Source organism: Molossus molossus, unplaced genomic scaffold, assembly GCF_014108415.1.
Source record: "Molossus molossus isolate mMolMol1 unplaced genomic scaffold, mMolMol1.p scaffold_m16_p_18, whole genome shotgun sequence".
Taxonomy (NCBI): Eukaryota; Metazoa; Chordata; class Mammalia; order Chiroptera; family Molossidae; genus Molossus; species Molossus molossus.
This window is the reverse complement of record NW_023425353.1, coordinates 37253552-37272802: the sequence shown is the minus strand read 5'-3', so window position 1 is coordinate 37272802 and position 19251 is coordinate 37253552. Positions and strand designations below refer to the sequence as shown.

The 19251-nt window shown below is 33.5% G+C and overlaps 1 protein-coding gene across 3 annotated transcripts in view; it reads left to right on the top strand.

Moving 5' to 3' along the window:
* DNAJC13 (DnaJ heat shock protein family (Hsp40) member C13) overlaps positions 1-19251 on the top strand; it is a 117099-nt gene that overhangs the window by 40430 nt on the left and 57418 nt on the right. For all 3 annotated transcript variants that reach the window (XM_036266123.1, XM_036266124.1, XM_036266126.1), the window contains exons 10-23: positions 504-670; positions 781-860; positions 944-1113; positions 1574-1673; positions 3627-3734; positions 4404-4559; positions 5494-5550; positions 7961-8082; positions 10614-10689; positions 10941-11036; positions 11884-12027; positions 16605-16687; positions 17609-17762; positions 18921-19024. In XM_036266123.1, coding sequence (XP_036122016.1) covers positions 504-670; positions 781-860; positions 944-1113; positions 1574-1673; positions 3627-3734; positions 4404-4559; positions 5494-5550; positions 7961-8082; positions 10614-10689; positions 10941-11036; positions 11884-12027; positions 16605-16687; positions 17609-17762; positions 18921-19024 — 1617 coding nt within the window. The remainder of the gene's footprint in view (positions 1-503; positions 671-780; positions 861-943; positions 1114-1573; positions 1674-3626; positions 3735-4403; positions 4560-5493; positions 5551-7960; positions 8083-10613; positions 10690-10940; positions 11037-11883; positions 12028-16604; positions 16688-17608; positions 17763-18920; positions 19025-19251) is intronic.

Below are 19251 nucleotides of genomic sequence, written 5' to 3'. Positions count from 1 at the left end.
TCTTTTCATCTCTTAACAAAGTTTCTTGAAAAAGCAAAACTATAGAGATAGAAAGCAGATAGTGGTTTCCTGGGGCTGGGGAGTTTTTTGCAAATGGGCAACAAGGAAATTTTTGGGGGCATGGAAGTGTACCAAAACTGGATGGTGGTAATGATTGAACAACTGTATAAATTTACTACAGGTGATCAAACTGTGCATTTTAATTGGGTGAATTTTGTGGTTTGGAAGTTATACCTTGGTAAAAATTGTTAAAAATAGTCTTAAAATTAAAAGACCCATAAAAATGGTAAAACTACAGCAGTGTTTAAGTAACCTGTACAAAGTATGTGACAGCAAAGTGAAGAGAATACTATTGGAGCTCCAGACTTGTAAAGCCCCTGTGTTTCCCCTTGTACCCAGTGTCCCCTGGGCAGGTTACCCACTGAGGGGTCTATGTTTCTTGCTGAATCAAAATTCCCCTTAATTATCAATCTTAAAACCTTTCTATTTTTAACCTTGCTTAGAGATTCCTTATTAGCAAGTTTGTTGGATGGAGTAAGAGCCTCTGGTAATAGAGATGTTTGTGTAAAAATGACATCAACCCATAAAGGTCAGCGATGGGGATTACTAAGCATGCCTGTCGATGAGGAAGTAGAGAGCCTTCATCTCAGATTCCTGGCCACACCTCCAAGTAAGTATTGATTTAAATGTAATAGCATTTCCTTCCATGTATTTAATAATCATTTAAGAATTAGGAATGCAAAGCTCTAAATCTTTTAAAACTTTTTTATCTTCTTACAGATGGCAACTTTGCAGATGCTGTATTTAGGTTCAATGCTAATATTTCATATAGCGGCGTTCTGCATGCAGTCACGCAGGATGTAAGATAAAGTGTATCATACTTTGTTCATTGACATTAACTTTTAGTGTGGAAACATTTTTGAAATACTCTTTCTTCACCTAGGGTCTCTTCTCAGAAAACAAAGAAAAACTGATCAATAATGCCATAACAGCATTATTGTCCCAAGAGGGAGATGTTGTTGCTTCTAATGCAGAACTGGAGAGTCAGTTCCAGGCTGTGAGGAGGCTCGTGGCTTCCAAAGCTGGTTTTCTAGCCTTTACTCAGCTTCCAAAGTAGGTTGTCTTCTGAAATATAACTTATTTTAGAGAATTTTTACAATTCAAAATAAGAAATAATTACAGTTTACCTCTTTATGGCTGATTAAACCTGATACCTTTTATGTAGTAATATGGTAGTTTTTATTCATGAGAAGTAAAAAAGGAAGGTGAGTGGAACTGAAGGGGGCAGATATTGGTATCATACTCACCAGTAATATTACCGACTCGTTGCAGTAAAGTTGAATGGGAAATTACATGCCTTTCCATTGTAATTAACCTAAAAAAAAATCTCCCTCAAAGAAAAAAATTATCATGTAAGCTGATATGTTTCACAAGTGGGATTAAAAATGTCATTGCAGTGGTAATGCAGTGGGAACTTAATGACTTATTATTTTATATTTTAATAGTAAAATAATAGAATAGTACACTGATAATGCTATTATATGCTTTTTTGTTGTTGTTGTTGTTCAACAAGGTTTCGGGAACGTCTAGGAGTGAAAGTAGTAAAAGCCCTCAAAAGGAACCACAACGGAGTAATCCATGCAGCTGTTGATATGCTCTGTGCCCTCATGTGTGTAAGTAGTGTTTTTTTTTTTAAGGAAAGTGGTTTTTCTTAAGTTAACTGATGGTTTAAATTTCCACAAACCTAGATTTTAATTTTACCAATTAATAGAGAAATTCAGTGTTTCTATATTTCTTAAATTTCTGTTACAGCCATTTATTTATGCAAATAAACACTTGTTTAGCACATCCTACAAACTAGGCACTATGGTAGAAATGCAACAAAGTTAAGACAGAGTTCCTTTCTTCCTTGAAATTTCTGACAGTACTGTGAGGAAAGGACATGTATACAAGGTAAAGTAGGTAGGGGCCATGGAATCACTAAAAAGCAGCACTTAATTTTGGTTTTGTGGTGAGGAGATAAAAGATTAGGCCAGTCTTTCTGGAAGGCATTACATTTGATCTGAATGTTGGACAGGCAGTATTTTCTTTCTGTGAGAAGGCTTTCCTGGGAAAGGGATTAGCATATACAAAGGCATGTTTGGGAAGCACCAAATAATTAAATATGGCTGGATTATGAGGTATGTATTGGGGGTGCATGGGATTAAGAGTTACAGCTAGAGATGTATGCAGAAACAGTCATAAAAAAAACAAAACCCTTTGGTATCAGACAAAGAAGCTAGATTTGTATTGTTTAGGAAGGAACAGCTGGAAGATTTTTCAACAGGGGAGCAATAATCTGTCAGGTTTGAATTTTAGAATGCTCTCAGGTGATATGTGGAGAGTAGATTACAAGTAAACTCAGAGGCATGTGGACCAGATTACCATGTAGGAATGCCAAGGTAGGATAGGGGCTAAAGAAGACATTTGAAAGCTGCTTGAGAGATAAAGATCTAACTTGGTGACAGCTTGTATGGGGGAGAAGCAATTGTTCAGTATAGCTTTGAAGTTTCTGATTTACCTCAATTTTGTGTATAGTATATTGTACTTTATTTCTTTTTTCTTTTTGGTTAATTCTCATGTGAGGATATGTTTCCATTAATTTTTGGGTAGAGTGGAAGAGAGGGAAGGAGAGAGAGAGCAAGAAACATCGATGTGAGAGAGATACATTGATTGGTTTCCTCCTACACAGCCCTGGTTAGGGTTGGGGATAAAACCTGCAACCCAGGCATGTGCCCTTGACTGGGAATTGGACCCGAGATTCTTTGGTCTGCAGGCCGATACTAACCACTGAACCATACTGGCCTGGGCAGTGTTTTATTTCTCATATAAAGTGTTTTAGGCAAGTTTAGTGGTGTAGAGTAAAAGTAATCACATGTATATAACATTGCATTTACTCCCCAAAGTGAATTTTATTATTTTTACTACTCCAGATAAGTTAATTAAAAGAAGTAGTGGGATAACTAGCGCATAAAATACAATAGTATGAAACAAACACATTTACCTCATTGCAATTGGTTTTGGCTGTTTATTTTACATGAATTATCTCATTTAAGCTTCATAATAATCCTATGAAACAAGTACTACTATTATTCCCACTAAATAGCTAAGGAAAATGAGACTGAGTGTTAAAATAACGTAACCTTGCCTAAGGTCAGCTGTAGTCAGTAGCAGATTTGGGATTTTTATCTATACTCCTAACTAGCATTCTGGAGGCTTTTTATACTCTGTTATCCCAATAGTCAAAAGAAAATCACCTGGAGATGAAGCATTTGCTGTGACTTTTAGTACTTGTTTTTCAATGCTAAATTTTATTTCAAATTTAAATTATAAAATTGGGGGAGTGGGAATGGGTGTTGCTTGCCTTGAAGGGAGAACTGTGACTCCTGAGGGAGTACCTTTTGCAGTACTATCTGTAGTAACTTGATGGGCATACTATAAAGTCTCATCAAATCCAAGACATCATCACTTTTGCCTCCTTGTCTTATCAATTCTTTCTTTGTTTAATAAATACTCTTTGAAATGACTTTTGTGTGATGCCAGCAACATGGGAGTGCTCATGAATTACCACTGTTTTTAATCAACAGCCCATGCATGATGACTATGACTTAAGACAGGAACAGCTAAACAAAGCTTCTCTTCTCTCTTCAAAGAAGTTTCTGGAAAACTTACTGGAGAAATTTAATTCCCATGTGGTAAGTTATAATTAAATTTGTCTTAATGAAAGATACCATATATTATTAAAAAGTATTCTAGAACTGTAACATGAACAGTTTTGTTTTTCTCGTTATAGCCCCCGACTTTGGTTAGTATTTGGTCATGATTCAGCTTGGTCAGTAATAATACAATATTGTTTTAGGACTATATCTATTAATCTGGGAGGGATGGGTTGCAAAGTCTTTAGGTATTTATAATGATATTCTAGATTCTCTGTTTATTCATTTGTCTTTTTTAAAGTGTCATAAAATAAGCTGTTCTAAAACAAAACAAAAATTAAGCCTAATTGTTGTTCCTCAGTCACTAGTTAACATTTTGGAAATGGGCAATCCATAACACTTTAGAAGGAACAGGAACAAATTGCCAGTTTTGCAAGTGTTGTCACAGATTGCTTTTAATACAAATACACAGTAGTTTTGCTTATACATGTTTGAAGAGTCTTTGCTGTTCTCTTGAAATTTGACTGAAGTTTAATTTCTTTTCAGATATGGTAAGGAATGGATTTGCTACATTAGTAAAACAAGTACTACTTCAAACTTTGAACCTCTTATTGAGAAATTAAATGTTTTACTTCTAACATACAGAATAACAGAAAGTTTGAATCAAGTTCTCTGTGCTAGTCAAGGCAATTTGTTATTTTGTTTCAGGATCATGGGACTGGTGCCCTAGTTATTAGTTCACTATTGGACTTCCTTACATTTGCTCTCTGTGCTCCATATAGTGAGACAACGGAAGGGCAGCAGTTTGATATGCTCTTAGAAATGGTAGCATCCAATGGAAGAACCCTCTTTAAACTCTTTCAGGTGAGAGCTTATATTTTTCATATCAGATACAGCTAATCTAAGAGAGCCCCTTTTTGGGGTCAGTTTGTTTTTAAAATGATCCATGTGTGTTTCTGTAGTAATATTGATAAATGTAGCTTAGTACATTATCATGTTAGGACATTTAATTCCATAGATTTCTTGGTATTTTATGTAGAGCTCTGTTGATGGCTTTTGATCACTGTTGACTCTGCTGTCCATTTTTTCCGTATTAGAAGTGGTGAAAAACACTTTTTTTTTTTTTTTTTACCTGTGGTAGGCCCAAAGTTCTCTTATCTTTACAAATTCTCAAGCAATAGCATGTGCTTTAGCAGGGCTGTTCATAAACAATTGAAAGCATTTGTTACTGCATATGGTACTATAGTGCCTATGTATATATGCGTGTATTTATGATATTTTAATTTATATTATAAATATCAATTTTTATTTTAATATCATTTGATATTTATCATTCAGTTAAGTATATTATTATTCAAATAAGTGTCAGCTATTTTCTATTAATGTAAACTCTTTATGTTTTGAGTGTATGTAAGGCTCTATATTGTAAGAATACCAATTTTATGGCATTTATCATTCAGTTAAGTATATTATTATTCAAATAAGTGTCAGCTATTTTCTATTAATGTAAACTCTTTATGTTTTGAGTGTATGTAAGGCTCTATATTGTAAGAATACCAATTTTATGGCTTATACCTTTATAAAATTATATAGCCTCCTTAAAAGCAAAAACTAAATACAGGGGTGGGCAAAAATAGGTTTATAGTTGTGAGTACACAAAACAGAGTTTATTCTTGTATTATTTATTAATTATTATATTATTTATTTGTATTACAATGGTAAACTACTTTTGTCCACTCATGTACGTTGGAATAAAATTATTTCATTCTGTGATGTGTTTTTCCCTCCTGTTATAAAGCATCCTTCCATGGCAATTATAAAAGGAGCTGGATTGGTTATGAAGGCAATAATAGAGGTAAGAGAACAGTTTTGAAATTTTATTTTATTTATTTTTTGGTATGTGCCCCTAGTGGGAACCGAATCGAGGACTCTCTGTTCCTCAGGCTAATGCTCCAACTGCTGAGCCAAACGGGCCAGGGCTGAAAGTTTAAACTTACTTGAATGTTAATTGGCTATTTTAATTGAAGATGACAAAATTACCTTTAAATCTATTATGGGAAATGTGCAATTTTTCTGTGTAAGGAAAATCACTTTAAATATTTATTCAGAAATTAGTTTAAAACAGTTGCAGGAACAATTCTCAATAATAAACTAAGAGTTTCAAATTCTTAAGTGGGTTTAGAAACAAGAAAGTTTAAAATCCCTCTGTTCTATAACAGTCTGAGGAATGGGGTAGTTCCAGAGACATGGAAGTGGGGTACAGACTGACAATCCCCAGAAGAGGGGGTGGTGGGGGAGAGATAAACCACAGAACTTATATGCATGTATGCATAAACAGTGGACATGGACAACAAACTGGGGACAGGGCAGGAAGGGAGAGGGAGGGGGGAATCAGTGGGGGAAAAAGGAGAAACATCTGTAACAAAAATTTATTAATAAAAAATAAATTAATTTTAAAAAAGCCCTCTGTTCTACATTATTTATTGTGGTTTTATTTTAAAAGAATTAGAAGTTAGAATTATTTTTTTCTCTCTTTTTTTTTTTGGAGAGTTAGTGGTGATGATTTTGAAATCTTTAGGTACTGAGGTTACATAGAAATTTGTTAATGATGTTTGTTTATAGCAAAGTGGCACCAAATAAGAATGGTAACAAAAATTAGTTCCTCATGGTAAAGTGCATTTATAATTAACCTTTAAGAGACTAGGACATAATATTATCAGATATTGTAGTTGCTTTAACCTTCTATTTTCTTTAGAAGTTGAGGTCATGGCTATGAATGTCATCTTTCATTCTGGATGTTTACAGTGACATCAGTTTAAATGTATTCTTTTGTTGTTGTGTAGTAATTTGGATAAATGTAAGGGTGTTTGCCCCTTTTATTAAAAAAACTCAGTGATTGTATCATAAATATAATATGTAGCTAAATAATGAGCACAGAATTAGCATACTCGAGTAGCTGTTAAAAATTATAGATAGGTATTAAACTAGTAGAACATTGAAGTTGATTTGCATTTTTATTTATTTTTATTTTTATTTTTTTGATTTGCATTTTTATTGTGTATATACAGCTAAAGGCTAATTTTTCCTCTCTAGCTAATGGGTTCTATGCTCAGTTTAGCTTCCAAAGTAAGCACCGCATCTGTCGTTTACAGAGCTTGCAGTAGCCCAAGACAGTTAGAATCATGAGACCAAACAAAGTGTATTCCTGATCCTACTCCAGCGCTATATTGCCATTCATGCAGAAATATTTGAGTGCCAGGTATAATCAAAATGCCAACTTTTGGCTTTGGTGCAAGCCACACATGTCAGATTCATAGCCAGTGACAAGAGCTGATGTCTGTTTATTTACACTGAAGTCCTGGCAAGTATCTTAAAGTATGTTTTTCTAATTGTAAAAAAGGTATATGATTTTTGAAGAAACATTAGGATGTTCAGAAAAAATAAAAGGAACAAATAAAAATAAATCACCTATATTTTTAATATCTAGAGGTTACTACTATTAGCATTTTGATGAATTTTTTTTCAGACTAGGTGCTGTTTTAAATGATGTATGTACATATACATACTATGTATATATTTGAATATATGCTACATGTTTATTTGTCCAAGTGATTTATTTACATATTCATACTGTATGTATATTTGTATACATACTATATATTCAATTGTACTACATGTACTTTTTTCAGTAACATTGTGAGCCTTTTTACTTTCGACAGACTGTGTTAAATATAACACCGCTTGCTTAATGTGTAGTTCTGTGATTACCTTTGATTAGTAGTCCTATCAGTCCTGTCACCAAAGTGAGTCCATATAAGTAAAGCAAAATCAAAATATAAAGAACTGCCCCTATATCACATCATTCTTAAAAATGACTATATTGTTAGCAACAAAAACAAGCCAGGTTTGCAGATGCCTTTTGTAGAAATTGCTGATTTCCCTTTATTACCTCTTCCCTTTGTTGGCTGTTATATTCTCAGGGAATGAAACTAATTTTAATATTAAACAAAGCAAAGCATAATTCATAAGATAAGTTTGCCTGGAAACATTTAAACTTCATTCCAAAGGCAACTAGTATTTTTTAAATGACTTGTACTACTACTACTATTACTCACCTGTGTAATTTTGGGGTAATTGAAATTGCGTTTTTAATTGTATATTGTATACTGAATGATTTTATCTAGAGATGTAAAATTAGTTTTACAAAATTGGGATAGATATCTTCAGCTTGCTGTTTTAGGGATTATTTTACCCTTTTTCCAAAGGAAGGTGACAAAGAAATTGCTACAAAAATGCAGGAACTTGCCCTCAGTGAAGGTGCCTTACCTCGACACTTGCACACTGCGATGTTTACAATAAGTGCAGATCAAAGGATGCTTACAAATAGGTAGGTTAAATTTAATTTGCTATATATTCACTTGCTGTTTAGAAAGTGAATTCAGATATATTTCATAAAACACACTGAATATGTTTTTGGATTACACAAATATTTTGTTTCCTTTTGATTCATCTTATTCTCCTTTTCCTTTCCTTGTAGAAGAAGGATTGTGCCCAAATGATCATTGTTTCTGCCTCTGGGTAACGTGGGAGGAAATAATGAAATGTATTTGCTTTCCCCCCTCCCCCCCACTGTCCTGTTATCAGGCTTCACACCCATAGTCATGGGACTAGAACATGGAAAAGAATGCCTGGAAACTTTTGGAACTAGAAGCACATGCCCAGGCTTTTACTTCTTGTACTTCCATCTGACTACGCTGCATCAGATGACCCCGTATGAAAACCTCACATAATCAATTTTTAAATATCTTTAGTCAGTTAGGTACTCTACTTTATGAATAAAGAAAACATTAATATCTAACCAGCCTAATGTAGGCCTATCCTAAATCTGTTGTAAATATTATTCCTTTGGAAAATCATCATTTTTATAATTATTTAAATATAACAAAACAAATATTTGTTTACTCCAGGCTATATGAATTATGGCCCTTTAAAACCTTATGATTCCCAACATGTGACCCTTTCAGATATACTTAGCATACCCTACTATTACTCATATAGTAAAACGTATTTATATAAGTACATATTTTAATCATGTTCTTTTTTACTTTTGTTGTTAATCCTTACCTGAGTATATTTTTTGACTGATTTTTTTTTTTTTTTTTTTTTAGATAGGAAGGAAGGGAGGGAGGGGGAGCGAAAGAGAGAAAGAGACAGAAAGAGACAGAAAGAGAGAGAAACATTGATGTGACAGAGACATATCAATTGGTTGCCTCCCGCCCGACCCCGACCTGGGGCCAGGGATCGAACCTGCAGCCCAGGTACGTGTCCTTGACCCGAATTGAACCTTCAACCCTTGGGTCCGAGGGCTGATGATCTAACTGCTTAGCCAAACTGGCCAGGGCCTTTTTGACTTTTTACATAATAAATTGTTGACTTATGTTTATTTTATAAGACTATAAATTTCCTTTATTACCTGCTTCCAGTTACTGATTGTCTTAGTATTCTGCCTTGCCATTAGTTTCTGCTCTTCATGCTGTTATGAGAAGCTATCTGCATCCTTCACTTGTATACGTTAGCCACAAAAAGCTGTGTTACCTGAGAGGACAAAAAAGATATAAAAGGAAGGTTATTTCTTTGATGTATTACTTTATTAGCAATACTAGACACCATCTTTCATTACAATAGACCATTTGACGTCTTATTCCATTACATTGCCATGTTAGATGTTTGCTTTTTTGTGTTCCTCTTTATTATAATTAATCAGTTACATTTCCTACTATAATCAATCTCAGTATTGAAAAGCTGTCAAATTATTATAATAATACCACTTTTGCATTGATTTATCTTTTACAAATTGCTATTATAAAATGTTATCTTTTATCCCTAATTATAACCTTTTTAGGAATCATTGATATGATACCTACCAAATATCAGTGAATGAAATTACAAGTGTAATTATAACTATTTTACTATATTAGCTTTTAAATAGGCACAGGAATGAACAGTTCTGTTTTATTTTATTTTTTGGTGACAGAACAAAATATAATTTGGATTTTCCTATTAAACTTTTTCTTCTGGGAGTGTAACATGTATAAATACCTATATGACTGTAGGTGATTATTTGGTTATTTTCCTCACAGGTTTTATACCCATTTTTATAACAAATGGCATGTGAATACCTACCAAAGCACAGAAGGGTCAGCAGTGCATAAAATATACTTCCTGTTTATGAGAGCTTTCAGCTTAAAAGACAAAAGTCATCATGAGGATTAGGATAAAGGAATGACTAAGTCATAGCCTCAGTATGGATCTAGATTTTCATTTGAACCAAAATATGCTTTTAGCTAATAAATGGGATGCGTAGAATAATTTGCTCTAAGAACGTTGAGTCTTTGTCTAAACTCCCAAACTGAAAGTATTTGCTATCTCTGACCTTGCCAAAAAGGTTATATTACAGCATAGTTGTAGAATTTTGTTTATGTTCAGAAATCCAGGGAATGCCAGAAGACTCAGATCACTGTGTCAGGACTTATTATACAGATAGATTAATTGTATATCAAGTCTAGTATTTCTTTTTGATCTCTATATCAAGAGTTGTACAAACTAATTGTATCAAATCTAATTTTTTAATTTTATCTTTAAGTGGGGTAAGAACCTACTTCTTCATGTGCAGGTCCATTGAAAATTAGTGAGTTTATTAGGAAAGCCTTTTAATTTGGAGAAAATTCTAAAATGTTAGAAATATTTGCATTACTATTTCATATATCTCCAAATTAAAATACGAATTTTTAATATTTAACATCAGCATGATTTTTGTACTGTAGTCATACTTCTTATGTGATATTTTGTTTTTAAAAATTCCTTTCTGTTCTAGCTGAGATAAAGCAGCAAACCTTTCTCAACGTCTGCTTTTTTCAGACAGCTAAGTAGACATTTAGTGGGACTCTGGACAGCTGAAAATGCAACTGCAACAAACTTGTTGAAGCGCATTTTGGTAAGTCAGTGGAATAACTAGAAAGAGTAATCTATTCTTGCCCAGTAAAATTTCATCAGTAAGTTATTTATACTGTTAAAAGGGTTTTTATAAGTCTTTTTTATTTAAAGGATACTTACCATAGGAGTTGCCTTACAATAAATGCTATCTTCTATAACTAAATCATAGTATTTATTTGGATTTTGAAGGATAAATTTTTATTTGTGCAGTCGTTTTAAAAATGGATATGTCTTGTTTTTGTTTGTTTTTAGCCTCCAGGCTTGCTGGCATACTTGGACAGCTCAGATTCAGTTCCTGAGAAGGATGCCGATCGGATGCATGTTAGAGATAATGTGAAAATAGCAATGGTAAATATGCTTATCCTAAGTATCTTTTCAGAATGAAAGAGTACTTTCATCGGAGACAAACTAAAAATTTTAGAGATAAAGCAAGATTTCACTGCATTAAATAGTATTTTTAAAAAATTATTAATAGCTTTATTGAGATAAAATTTATATCCCCAAAACTCACCTGGTTTAAGTGTACAGTTTAATACTTATATTTAGAGTTATGCACCTATCACCACAATTTTTTCTTTTCTTTTTTCTATTTATTTTTGTTACAGATGTTTCTCCTTTTTCTCCCACTGATTCCCTCCTCTCCCACCCTCCCGCCCTCACCACAATAATTTTGTATATTTTATTTCTCTAACTCAGTTTATCACATTCAGGAATGGATTTAAACAAAAAATTCAAATGTGTGGTGTGATGTTTTGAACATAATATGTAATTAATAAATGTTGGTGAACAGAGCCAACACTGAAAAAATTTAGTTCAGATTTTTTTTCTTACAAAGCTATTTTAATTATTAAGTTTGAGTTGTCTGAGAAAATTACTTAACATGTTTCAAGATATTTGTTGTTTACTATCTTGTATGTGTGTGTTTTGTTTTTTCCTGTTTTCACCACATTTCTTTGTCTGCACCCACCTCCCAATTGCATCTTGCCATCTAAGAGGAATCATCTTGAAAACTAAGAAGGTTAAGATTTCTTGAACAAAACGTATAATTTATTGCAGAAATGGTCACCTTATTTTTTCACTGAGCCCTAATATTCTGCATTTATTTAATCATGGAAAATAGTGTATTTCAGCTTTACTTACATTTTTATAATAAATTTGTAAACAGGACGTAATGGATTTCAACATTATTTTACAGGATCAGTATGGAAAATTTAATAAAGTTCCAGAGTGGCAAAGATTAGCTGGGAAAGCTGCTAAAGAAGTTGAAAAATTTGCCAAAGAAAAAGTGGATCTTGTGTTGATGCATTGGAGAGATAGGATGGGTATTGCGCAAAAGGAGGTAAGAAGAAAATCTCCTTGCAAAGTTCTAGCACTTCTGTACATCCAAGGTTTACTTCAGCTGTTGCTCTTCACTGAGATGGCAGATTTTTCTGACTGAATACTTGAAGAAATGTTGCCTAATTCTGATATGTATTTTTGTATGAATTTTTCTTAATTCATAGTTTTCTGAATCAATGATTAGGGTTTTAGTTAGATATTTATTATGGAATTTAATATAAAATTCTACTCTTTGTTCCATAATTTCTAGTTTCTATACTTTTTCATTTACATGTATCTATTTCCTTCCTTCTCTGAACTTTGTTTTGTAGCTATAAAATAAAGGCGCCCTTCCTGTTTAGCTTTTTTTTTAATATCACAAAACATCACATATAGTAAAAGTAGGTAGTATTATTATGTTACTGATTTCAGAGTGGGATGAAGGGAGAGAGAAGCATTGGTGTGAGAGATATACATTGGTTGGTTGCCTCCTGCACCCACCCTGACTGGGGATTGAACTTGAAACCTAGGTATGTGCCCTGACCAGAAATCGAAACTGAGACTCTCAATGCACAGAACCATGCTCCAACTATCTGAGCCACACCAGCCAGTGTTCCTGATTAGCTTTCTAATTCAGAGCTAGCTAGACAAGTGTTTTAGAAATGAGATGCACATTTTTAAATCAAATTTACTGTGTTTACTTAAAATTTCAATATTAGCTTCTCAAATCAAGGCCAGATCTAAAACAGTTTTAGTCTCACCCGGCTGATGTGGCTCACACTGGTTGAGCATCGACCCATGCACCAAGAGGTCGCCAGTTTGATTCCTGGGCGTGGGCCCAGTCCCCAATGGGGGGCTTGCAGGAGGTGGCCAGGCGATGTTCTCTCTCATTGATGTTTCTCTCTGTCTCTAAAAATTAATAAAGGGAAAAAATTTTTTTTAAATAAAACAGTTTTTGTCTCATTTTTCAGCATGTAATAAGTGCTGTAGAACCTAATTCAGTACTGTACATTTGTCTATGTAGGACGGAATGTGTATGGTTAAGAATGGTTCAAGGTGTCTTGTAAAAGTTGACTTGATTTCACAGTTTTTGTTGACCACACTTACATTCTTTTCCTTGAACCATCTCTTTATTTTATGGTATCTGTTTCCTTATTCAAGAAAAGTAATAGAAATATCTTTCTAAAACAAGTATTTTTCCACTTTTTGTTCAGATAGAGTGGGAGGGAGAGAGAGGAAGAGAGAGAGAGAGAGAAACACTGATGTGAAGGGACACATCGAGTGGCTGCCACCCACACGACCAACCAGGGCCGGGGACTAACTGCAACCGAGGTACATGCCCTTAGCGGGAACCGAACCCGGGTCTCTCTGTACCGCAGGCCAACGCTCCAACCGCTGAGCCAAACCGGCCAAGGCTCTAAAACAAGTATTTTATGAATTTTCAGAATATCTAAAAATAATACATCAGGTACAACAGAAGAAATACTAGTCTTGTGTGTCTATCTGAAATTGAGACCAAAATACAGTTCTTTAAGATTTGTGCATAATGTGTTAATGCTAATTTGTATGAGTGACATATACAATATAGAGTCATTAGATAGGCTTTCAAGTGGCTAGCAATACTGAACTTTGAATTGATTAACCTACATCTGAGCCTGGTTTTGTCTCTTTATTAACCCATATAGCAAATTGGGGATTTTCAGAACCTTACTTTCCTCTTTCATAACATCAGAATAACAATGCCTCCCTTCTCTACCCTACAGGGTTGCTTGGATGTACAAGCAAGATAATAAAAGCACTATACAGGGTAGGGCAAGAGTAGGTTTACAACTGTTTGTATATAAAATAATAAAATAATAATATAAGAATAAACTCTGTTTGGTGTACTCACAACTGTAAACCTTTTGACACACCCTATTTACATGTCTGATCATGATAATGTTGCTATAGCATTTGAACAATTTGAAATCTACAGATATGATATGGATGATTTTTATAGTTAATAAAAATAACAAACGTTTTGGCTTCAGGTGGTTAAGCCTATTTGTAAAATAATGGTTGTTTCAGGTTGGGTGTAATTAAACTGAACATAAGTTTTTGGCATCAGATTTCATATGTCACATTTATTCAGCCTAAGCTTGAATCTAAAGCTATTTTATTTATTCATTCAAGCTATAAGAGAAAGTTTATTTAGGAAGTCACAGAGGTAGAGCAAGTGAGCAGTAGAAGAAATGAGTTCAGGACACAAGTTATAGAGGCAAAAGAAGGAGCCCTTAGAGCTTAGGAGAGAGATAAAGGTGTAATGCTCCTGGGGGGATGATGGGGGCAAGAAATGTGCGGGCATGGGAGCATGCTCCAAAGCTATTTTAACTAGAAATGTGGAGAACATCTGTTATTTAAGGACAGCTATTCAGAGGGAAAGGAATGTCTTTTTAATATCAATAATGTTTTATCGTTCTGTTGGTTTCATGTACTTGAGGTATTATCTGAAGTGTTGAGCAAATAATGACACCAAATAGACAAATGCTGGTCAAGAAATTATTTTGGTGGCAAACTACTAATTATCTCTTCTGGAATACTGTTTTTAACATTAATTTTCTTTATGAAACAGTGAATAACCTTGTAACTGTTTTATTTGTAAATGTTAACCCACATTTTGGAATGATTTTATGCTTTGAAGTCTGAAAATTAACCATTGTCAAGATTAATGGGCTAGTCATTGAAATTAACTACATTTTATATATAACCAGAATGTTTATGAAGTCAATTCCATATATATTTAATGTTTTATGTTGGATTAATAATGACCTTTGGCTAATATATAAAATTACTTTTTACTTATTTATGTTTTTTTCAGTTTAGGGATTTGTTTAGCTCTTTGGGGCTTTAAGCCCAAGTCTGTAAGTCAGTCAGCTCAGGTTTTGGAGAGCTATTTGTCTTTTTTGTATACATAGCATTTCCATTTCCATTGCTCTGGACTCCCTGCCTTTTGTCCTGAGGACAAGGAAAAATGAAGAAAGTACTTAATTAAGATTTTAAGGAAAGATTTGTCATTGTTTATAAATTTATTCAAGTCTCACCTTTTATTAATTTTCATGATAATTAATGGGTTTTATATTTCAAACAGCATTTACTGCCCTGGCGAGTTTGGCTCAGTGGTTGGAGCATCGGCCTGCGGACCAGAGAATCCCTGGTTCGGTTCCCACTAGGGGCATGTACCAAAAAAAAACAAAAACAGCATTTACTTTTTAAAATGTACTACTCATTTTACATTTATTCTCTATATTATTAAGTCTCTTTATTTTATATAATTTGCCACTTACTTAGTGAGATTACAGATTTTCATGTTTCAATCTACTATTTTCTACTTTTTGTTTTTTTGTTGTTGTTGTTGTTTTTATCCTCACCCGAGGACATTTTTCCATTTTTGTTCTGATAGAGTGGGAGGGGGAGAGAGAGAGAAAAAAACATTGATGTGAAAGGGACACATCAATGCATGACCCAACCAGGGCTGGGACAAACTGCAACTGCGGTACATGCCCTTAGCGGTAACCGAACCCAGGTCTCTCTGGACCACAGGCTGACACTAACTGCTGAGCCAAACCGGCCAGGGCTCTACTTTTTGTTTCTGTCACATTGAAGAATAGATTTTTCGTGTCTGAAATATCTACAGGTTTTACTTGGAGTAGATATTTTTAACCTGCAATCCATGTATAGACTTCAAGAAATCTTTAAAATCTTGCCTACTAGTAATAAAGTTTACATGTGTGTCTTTCTCTGGAATAGGGGCCAGAGGTTTTTGTTTTTTTTTTGAATTCTTAAATAGGTTTATAACTGCCTCAAATTTGAGTCTATGAGAAGCAAGCAAGTGGCCTTTTTTTCTATCTTAAAGTGGAAGTGATTTATATTGGTGACATCCTTGTAAAGTTTGTATGTAGCTTAGCAGATATAGACTTACTCTCATTTTTATTTTCTTTAAAATTTTTTTATTTTTTCCTTTTTACAATTAAATTCAGGACAAAAACAATATGGTGAGTTTAAATTCATGCTACATTTGTGAAATTCATTAAACTGGCTGGCATGTGGAGTTGTCTTTGATATTCTTTGTCTAAGAAATTGAATTCAGATCTCACTTCACATGTGTCTGAATGTAGACATTTATTTCTTGTCCATTATCTATTTCAATTTATTCTTGCTCTTCTTGGCTTTGGTAGCCATTGAATAACCTGTAATCTTTTGCATTTATTATTTTACCATGGCTTCTGTATCAATTGCATGTAAATGTTTAAAGCAAATCAGTTTTTTATTTAGAAATTTTATTAATCATCATTATAAACTTTAACAAAGTTTGGTGTGAAAACAAGTTTCAACTACATAAAAATATTTACACAACACTATAGAACTATATGCTGACAGTATTATATTTGATATAATCTAATATTCTATGTTCACATGTTATAGATTTTATTTCAGTAGTTGTGTTTCTGTCAAAATTTGATGAAGGGGAGTGTTTTCTTATCACTTATAAAGTGATGATTTTCTGACTGAGCCTACTTGGTAGCCTCAGATTGAGCACTATGGAGTTTCTTTCTTTTCTAGAATATAAATCAAAAACCAGTAGTTCTTCGAAAGAGAAGACAAAGAATAAAAATAGAAGCGAATTGGGATCTCTTCTATTATAGGTAAACTTTAGTTCTTTTTTCCAACATAGATAACATTGGCATTGCTATTGTTTTGTTTTTGTTTCTTTTGAATACTGCTTTATGCTACACGTATTTTTATTCTGTCAAGGTCAGGAAGTGTAACCACTGAGACTGGTATGACCTTTTAGTGACGCTTTAGTAAAATTAAGACCTCTTATAGAGTATTGGTAGACTGAACACCCTAAGTTTCTTTTTAAATGTTACTGGCTTATAGATGATTACTTTAAAACACTATTGTGGCTGAGAAATAACTGCATTATAATTTCTTCAAGCCTTGTTGAAAATGGGGTCTTAAAAGAGGTGAGTGATGGCAACATCAGGAGTCTTAATGGAAAATGAGTATCCATGTTAGCTTACCTCGTACACTTATCCAGCTTTTGTAATACGGTAGCTCCTTCTTATTCCCATTTGTTACCTCCTCCCTGCCCTCACCCTAACACATACACAGACACACACAAAAGGACTCTGAAATTTAAAAAAAAAAAAAAAAAATTTGGGGGAGTGAAATTTTATATCTGATTATAATTATTTTGTGGCTGGAATTTACATTAGCAATAAATATTGAAATTGAAATATTAGTTTCTTATTTTAAAATTCACAGATTTGTTTTATAGAATGAGTTCATATTTCCCCTAACATTTTACTATGAAAACCTTCAGATATGCAGAAAAGGTGAAAGAATTTTATAGTGAGTACCAGTATATCTGTCACCAAAATTCTACCATTAACATTTTATTATACAACTTACTTTACAGAAGTTTAATTTTCTTTATTTACACTTGCCAAAGTTTATTAATTTTACTATTTTCTTGATTATTATAAAATGTAGTAAGGGATGTTTATAGATATTTGTTTAATGTTTATTGCTTCCTACTATTTTCTATTTATATGTATCTCTAGGTTTGGTCAGGACCATGCCAGATCAAACCTAATTTGGAATTTCAAAACACGAGAAGAATTGAGAGATAGTCTTGAATCTGAAATGAGAGCATTTAATATTGATAGAGAGCTTGGTAGTGCCAATGTGATCTCCTGGAACCACCATGAATTTGAGGTAAAGTTTAATATTTGTGGTATATTAGTTTTATTAATAAGCATGTATTATTTGGGGAGTGTTTATTTATTATTTATTTAAATCCTTACCCAAGGATATTTTTCCATTGATTTTTTTTTTTTTTTTGTAGACAGAGTAGGAGGGAGAGAGGGAAGGAAGGAGAGAGAGAGAGATAAATGTGTGAGAGAGAGACATCGATTGCCTTCTGTAGGACCCCAACTAGGGCCAGGGATCAAACCTACAACTCAGGTATATGTCCTTGACTGGGAATGGAAACCGTGACCCTTCATTGTGTGGGGTGACACACTAACCAATGACCCACACCATCCAGGGCCTTATGTTTGTTTATTGTTGAATTCCTGATGATTAGAACAGTGCATGGTACGCACAGTACATGTTTAATAAATAGAAGTTGAATGAATTGAATGTTCAGAATGTATAGAAAGAAAGTAAAATGGCTATACAGTATATATTTAATTAAAAATAGTTTATGTTTTTAGAAGTCATTTATTTTAGGCTTTGGAAAAATAATTTTGATAATCTGGTCAGAGAATTCCTTTTTACAGTTGCTTGCAAGTCTTTATATGAGATAAACAGCCTAACTGAGTACAAGGGTCATGGTGCTGCCTCAGCTCCTGATCATGGGCTACTGTCTCATGTATTTGTAGCAGAGGGTGATTTGACATATAGACAATGAGTACTGTATAAAAATGTATTATAAAGTGTAGTTGATATGTTGAGAGATGAGAGAAGACCTGGTGTAGCTTGTGTGATTTGGGCAAACTGTGTTGTGCAGGACCATTTACACCTTGTTGGGCATGGCAAGGTAAGGGAGTGAAGTAGATTATCCTTTAAAAGTGTTTTGATTCTTCTCTTAAGCTTTCATGGACACCGTGTAGACTGTGAATTTTTATCAGCAAGCTTTATATTCATAAAATTGGTGTGTAATTCTGACTCTTAACATTTAACTGAAATAACCACATTAATAATAATGAATTACCAGATATTTTTTTAAATGATGAAATTTTTTTTCCTGAATTTTAAAGACTACCTTATCAAGAAAAAAAGAACTCTGACAGAATTTAAGAAGTGATTTTGTGGAAATTACCAAAAGTCTATTATAAACTAAAGTAATGCAATTTGCTTTTATTAATAAAGGTTAAATATGAGTGCCTGGCAGAAGAAATCAAAATAGGAGACTATTACCTGAGATTACTGTTGGAGGAAGATGAGGATGAAGAAAGTGGATCAATTAAGAGATCGTAAGCTACTCTTCATATCTTGTTACGATAGTCCCCCCTTTCCAGTTTAGTTTCTGTGGTTTCAGTTGTCCGTAGTTCACTGCAGTCCAAAAATATTAAATGAAAAATTCATAAGCCATTTTTAAGTTTTACATTGTATGCCATATGAGTAGCATGAAGAAATTTTGTATTGTCCCATTTTCATCCTGTGAATCATCCCTTTGTCCTTTATATGCACATTATATTTG